The 5,837-nt window shown below is 33.8% G+C and overlaps 1 protein-coding gene across 5 annotated transcripts in view; it reads left to right on the top strand.

Moving 5' to 3' along the window:
- The first annotated feature begins 3,561 nt into the window (after positions 1-3,561).
- LOC116094825 (rho GTPase-activating protein 20-like) overlaps positions 3,562-5,837 on the top strand; it is a 21,491-nt gene continuing 19,215 nt past the window's right edge. For 3 of the 5 annotated variants that reach the window (XR_004120338.1, XM_031376271.1, XM_031376270.1), the window contains exons 1-2: positions 3,562-3,680; positions 5,360-5,539. Coding sequence is in view for 2 of the 5 variants with exons in the window: in XM_031376271.1 (XP_031232131.1) it covers positions 5,397-5,539 (143 nt within the window). In the remaining 3 variants the exon portion in view is untranslated. Of the gene's footprint in view, positions 3,681-4,517; positions 4,775-4,848; positions 4,893-5,359; positions 5,540-5,837 lie in introns of those variants that run through there. The other 2 variants (XR_004120340.1, XR_004120339.1) reach the window with 2 other exon arrangements.

Here is a 5,837-nt window from a genome sequence, read left to right as displayed (position 1 = left end):
GCCAAGCCAAGAATCCCAGAGATCACAGGAGGCCATGTCTGACCTTGGGATTCCCTCTACAGAGTCCCTGCCCTAGGAAGAGTCACCACTTGAACAGCCCAGCTGAAGACAGAATGGGTAACACTACCCCAGCTGTGTCACTAGAGGGAGTCTCTGGCAGTAAGAAGAAGTCCTGGTGTCTGACCAGGGAGAGTTCAGAAAGGGCCACCTTTCCAGAGAAGTCACGGACATCTAGCTCACCACCAGGGCGGTCTTTTTAAGCAGATCTATCCTAGCCAGGAAATGTTGAAACATGAAGGGTGAGGCCAGCCTGTCATCAGTTAAACACGACAAGGGAACAAATGCCAAGCTTTGGTCGTGTGGCTAGCTGTAGAGGCTTCCATACAAGCCACTGCCCAGTGCCATGTGAAGGAATAAGCTGGTCTTTTGGTTTTCTTTTCCCCTCCGGTTTTAATGTTATGTAATGTATTTAAATCTTTATTTAAATAAAGCTTGTTTTCAGAAATAAAAAAAAAATGAGATACACTAATTTTCATAGAAGAGAAAGTGAGAAAGCATTTAGGACGTTCTAGTGGCTACCACCATTTACCCCTCCCCCACTGCTACTCACCTACTTTCAAATTGCTAGCCCACTGTACTTCTCCCCTATCTTATTTCATGTTTGAACTGGTCCCCCCTTTTCCCTTCCCCTACTCTTTCCCTCCCAGATACCTCTCTCCCTCTCCTTCCCAGAGATTATTCTCTTTACCCTTCTCAGTAGTCCTGTAGCATACACATTTTGGTGTGATCTTTCTTCTTGGATTTCATCTTATCTGTGAGTTATGTCGTGGGTATGAGTACATACCATGTATGTTCTTTTGTGACTGGGTTATCTCACTCAGTATAATATTTTTTAGTTCCATCCATTTTCCTATGAGTTTCAGGAAATCATTGTTTTTAACAGCTAAGTAGTACTCCATTATGTAAACGTATCACATTTTCTCTATTCATTCCTCTGTTGAGGGACATCTGGGTTCTTTCCAGCTTCTGGTTGTTATAAATAAGGCTGTTATGAATATAGTGGAGTATGTGTCCTTGTTATACGATGAACCATCTTTTGGGTATGTGTCCAGGACTAGTATAGCTGGGTCTTCAGGAAATACTACGTCCATTTTTCTGAGGAACCACCAAAGTGTTTTCCAAAGTGGTTGAACAGCTTACAATATTGTCAAAAATGGAGGAGTGCTCCTCATTCTCCACATTCTTGCCAGCATCTGCTATCATCTGAATTTTTGATCTTAGCCATTCTGACTGTTTGAGGATAGCAAAAACTATTCTCAAGAACAAAAGAATGTCAGGGGAAATCACCATCCCTGACATCATGCAGTATATAGTAATATATAGTGCAATAGTGATAAAAAACTGTATGGTATTAGTACAGAGACAGGCAGGAAGATCAATGGAATAGAATTGAAGACCCAGAAATGAACCTACATACCTATAGTCACTTGGACTTTGACATAGGATCTAAAACCACTCATTGGAAAAAAGACAGCATTTTTAACAAATAGTTCTGCTTAACTGGAAGTCAACATGTAGAAGAATGCAAATCAATCCATTCTTATCTCCTTGTACAAAGTTCAAGTCTAACTTGATCAAGGACCTCCACCGAAGACCAGATACACTGAAACTAACAGAGTAGTAAGTGGGGAAGAGCCTCGGGCACAGGGAAAATTTTCCTGAACCGAATGGCATATATTCTAAGATCAAGAACTGTCAAATGGGACCTCATAAAATTGCTAAGCTTCTGTTAGTTTTGATTTTCTAAAAGTTTTCAAGTTTAGGCATTATACCATCGTATCATTCCATTTTCCATTTTAACATAATTATTTCACTTATCTTGGAGTTAGTAACTAAGCTCCTATCATAAATTTCCAACTAACTCAGTTACTAAAGATTTGATTATTTTTTCTTAAGGCAAATAATTCCATAAAAAAAAATCCCATCTCTACTGTTTTATGTTACTAGTGTCACTTCAGACAGGATTATATTATTTAAATCTTTAAAATCTGTACAGATTAAAATTTATTGTATGGTATATTTAAATATAAATGATCAGAAAACTAGCATAGATGAAATCCCTGATTACCTGAATATAAATTTTCTTTGTATTTGTGTCAAAGAACATGTAAAATTTTCAATAAATTTTGTGTTTTCTCAAGTCCGTAGAATTTGAATCTCATTAGTGGAGACTTTTGTCTAGTATGACATTAATTTACATGGAAGGATCTTTCAAGTACTCTGTATTATATAAAATAAGTGTCTTAACTTTAAACCATACCATTGGAATAATAGCATTTATATTAACTTTTATACCCACCAAATTCCAACATTAAACATTTCTCAATCTAAGATTAAATCCTTAAATCTATATGTGATTGCAGAAGAGCCTTAATAAGCCACATTTATTCCACTGAGCTATCTTTCTATACCATATAACTGCCAGGCCTGCAGAAAGCTCTTGGGAATACATGTTGAAATCACAAGGCCTATATGAGTATACAAAGATCCTCTTTATATATACTAGGAATGTGTAAACTAGTGAGTCTCTGAATATTATGCCTGGGTTAGGGCTCTTTTACTTTCTATTAGCTTAGCTTGTCCAACTTTAATATAATTGTTTTCATTTTTTTTCTTACTGTATTTTACTTTGATATGTTATGCTTTTATCTCTAAGAAGCCATGTGGCAGGAGGGGTGTGTGTGTGTGTGTGTGTGTGTGTGTGTGTGTGTGTGTGTGTATACGGTGGAGAAGATCTGAGAGTAGAGGAAGGGAAAAATATCAGAATGTGTTGTATGACAAAAAGAAACTATATTTAATAAAAGGAAAGAGGAAGAAAATATAATGATTCATCTGCAAAAAAGAAAAAAAGACTTATTGTTTAAACCTCAAACTTTAAATAATAGCAAAAAATATTTTATATTTAAATGGTTTTTATAGTGAAGTTGTAGACGATAGAATTAATTTAAAGAATGTGTTATATTTTATTATGAATCTGATATAAGCAATCATTGTGGTGGGAAATATAATATACAAATCTTCAATGCTGTCTGACCTCCCTGTGGATAAAGCTTTCTGACTGTATTCAGTAAAGCAAATTCATTTTAAAAGTCTCTTATGATTTTTACATGTTGGTCTTTAAGGTTCACAGTGTTAATGAAGCTGAATTTCCATGTATACCTTTGATAGGTTAAAAAAATTAGGTATTGAGAATATTTGGGAATGAATTTAATTTCACAAAGTTTTGTAAAAAAAATTCCTCCTCTTCTTAAATGGGTGTTATTACTGATATCTATCATCACCTATTTATCTATCTATCTATCTTTCATTTATCATATCACATATTTTTTTGAAAATCTGTTATTTAATAAACATACCTATGGTAAAACAATTGTTAAAAGAATATGTTTTTAAAGCCAAAAGGTTGAAGGACATGAAATGCACTTGTCCCTTTTTCAGTCATAGCATGAGCCTTTGAATCTTGACATCATAATGACCTGTCACCCTGACTACCAAATCATCCTCAGATTTCAGTGGTTGGTTTACCAACTGCAGTCTTTAATTAGGTATTTATTGCCTAGAAGACAAGCAATAATTTCACGCCCATTGATTTGTTCTCGATTCCAGGCTCCACTGTAAAGGTATGTACATAATAACTATTTTGATTCTTATGATAGACTAATAGAATCAGGAAGTCTTCTATCTTGGTTTTCCAGTTCTGGTAAACTTGTTTTTAACTTGGCAGTGGCTTCATGCAAAGTTGCTCATTAGCAATATTCAGTACCATTCCTCTAAAGAAACAAAGTTATCAAGTAAGGAGAGGTATATTTTAAGCTTCCAGGAGAATGCTTTGTAAAGTCTTCAAAAAACACCTATTCTGTACATGAGAGAGGAATATTTTCTAGACTAATTGTACCCCACTATGAACACAAACTTTTCTTGGAAACAGGTCAGACTTCAACCTAAATCCTATGAACTCTCTGGTTTTCATCAAATTGTTATTTTTTTCCATAGATATATTATTTTTAAAGTTTTAAATATTTTAATATTCATTCAGATAGAAATGAATCATTTCCACATATGTCCATTTACCATTACTTATGAGTGTTATGAAACTGAATTGGTATTATTTTTGTAAAATATCTTTACATTATTGTTTGGTATGTGTGTGATGACTGGCCCATTGGCTGCTGTTACTCTTGACTCCTTGAATTTCATGGGTCTTAAATGCTTTCTATGTAAAAGCTGGTGTCTCTCTATATGTCTTTGAAAGATATATTATATGTTTTGTACAGCATGATATTCACTTAGCATATATTTTAGTATTGAAATTGTATGTACATAGTAAAGAATCACCAAAAAATAGCTATCAATCTGTTTATTAATCTATCATTCATCTGTCTCTATATTCTAACTCTCACCTATATAATTTACACATACATATGTATGGTTGTGAAAATGTTATTCCTTAAAAAGACTTTCAGTTCAATAATTTTTGAAAAAAATTTGAAGCCACTAAGTATAAGGGAAGGAAATGCATGTGTCACTTTCTCAGATGGCCTGAGCCACAGACTAGTGACATCACAATGGTCCTTCAGCCTGACTACTACAGAGGCCTCAGATTTCAGTAGTTTGTCTACCAAATGCAGTCACAAGTTTGGTGTTCAGGAGTAGGAAGGCAAAATAAAATTCCAAGTCTATTGAATGTGCCTCCCTTCCAGGCTCCACAGAAAAGGTATATTTATAACTAATTTTCTTCTAATGAATAGACTAAATGTATCAGGAAGTGTTCTCTCTTGATTCCTTCAGATCATATGAGCTAACTCTCAACTCAGCAGTGGTTTCTCGAAAAGGTATCATTGTATGAATATTCAATATCATTTGTCTGTAGAAACAACATTATTATGTGATGAGATTTATGCTTTGAGCATACAGAAGAACAGTTTCTGTAAATCTTAAAAAAAAATATGTCCATGTTATGGGTGAGGATTATTTTATGTGCAACTCAATTCCTTTAACCACCATGACTACAATGCTAAAAAGCATTCTAAAGTTAACATTTAAATTCTTACTATCTTTATCACTAGCATATCATTTATGTTAAAAGTTATTTATCTTTTAACATCACACAGTTATTTATTTTGAATTTCTTACATGTATACCTTACATTAACTGTTATCATTATAAATATTACTATAATATTTCTCAGATCTTCATTTTCAACTTTATTTACTGTTTTTTTTTTTAATATGATGAACTCTTTAAAATTTAGTATGAACATTGGTCTTATAACTTATCCACTGAATACTTGTTTTCTTAGGTAGAGACCTGGAAGAGAAGTATGTTATTTTTTCTAAATGGAAACCCCTGAAAAGGAAGACATGGAAGAATTACATCGAATCTTGCTGTGCCAAGGTCCCATGGAACTCAAAAGCAGCAAGAAAAAGAAAAAAAGACATCTATCTTTGTTTAATGATGTTTTGGTTGTGTCTAGTATCCTGTGAGTAGGTGCTAAAAGCATTCCTTACTATGAGAGCTATACTTTACTTAGGCCTTTTTGGACAAAAATAAAATGTTCATTTCCTTCTTTCTTTCTCTCTCTCTTTATTTCTTTCTCTCTCTCTCTCTTTCTTTCTTTTGTAAGATTATACTTCATTACTTCATGATCTTACCTTCTTATTCCTCTAACATGGATGAGGTTTGGTGGACATTCCCCTACACATTTCTCAATTTGTTTTGAAAAAGTTTTGGAAACTTTTTTTTTTTTAATTCAAAACTGGATTGCATTTTACTTCTTT

This window comes from Mastomys coucha, unplaced genomic scaffold (assembly GCF_008632895.1).
Source record: "Mastomys coucha isolate ucsf_1 unplaced genomic scaffold, UCSF_Mcou_1 pScaffold17, whole genome shotgun sequence".
Taxonomy (NCBI): Eukaryota; Metazoa; Chordata; class Mammalia; order Rodentia; family Muridae; genus Mastomys; species Mastomys coucha.
This window is presented reverse-complemented; position numbering and strand designations above follow the sequence as displayed.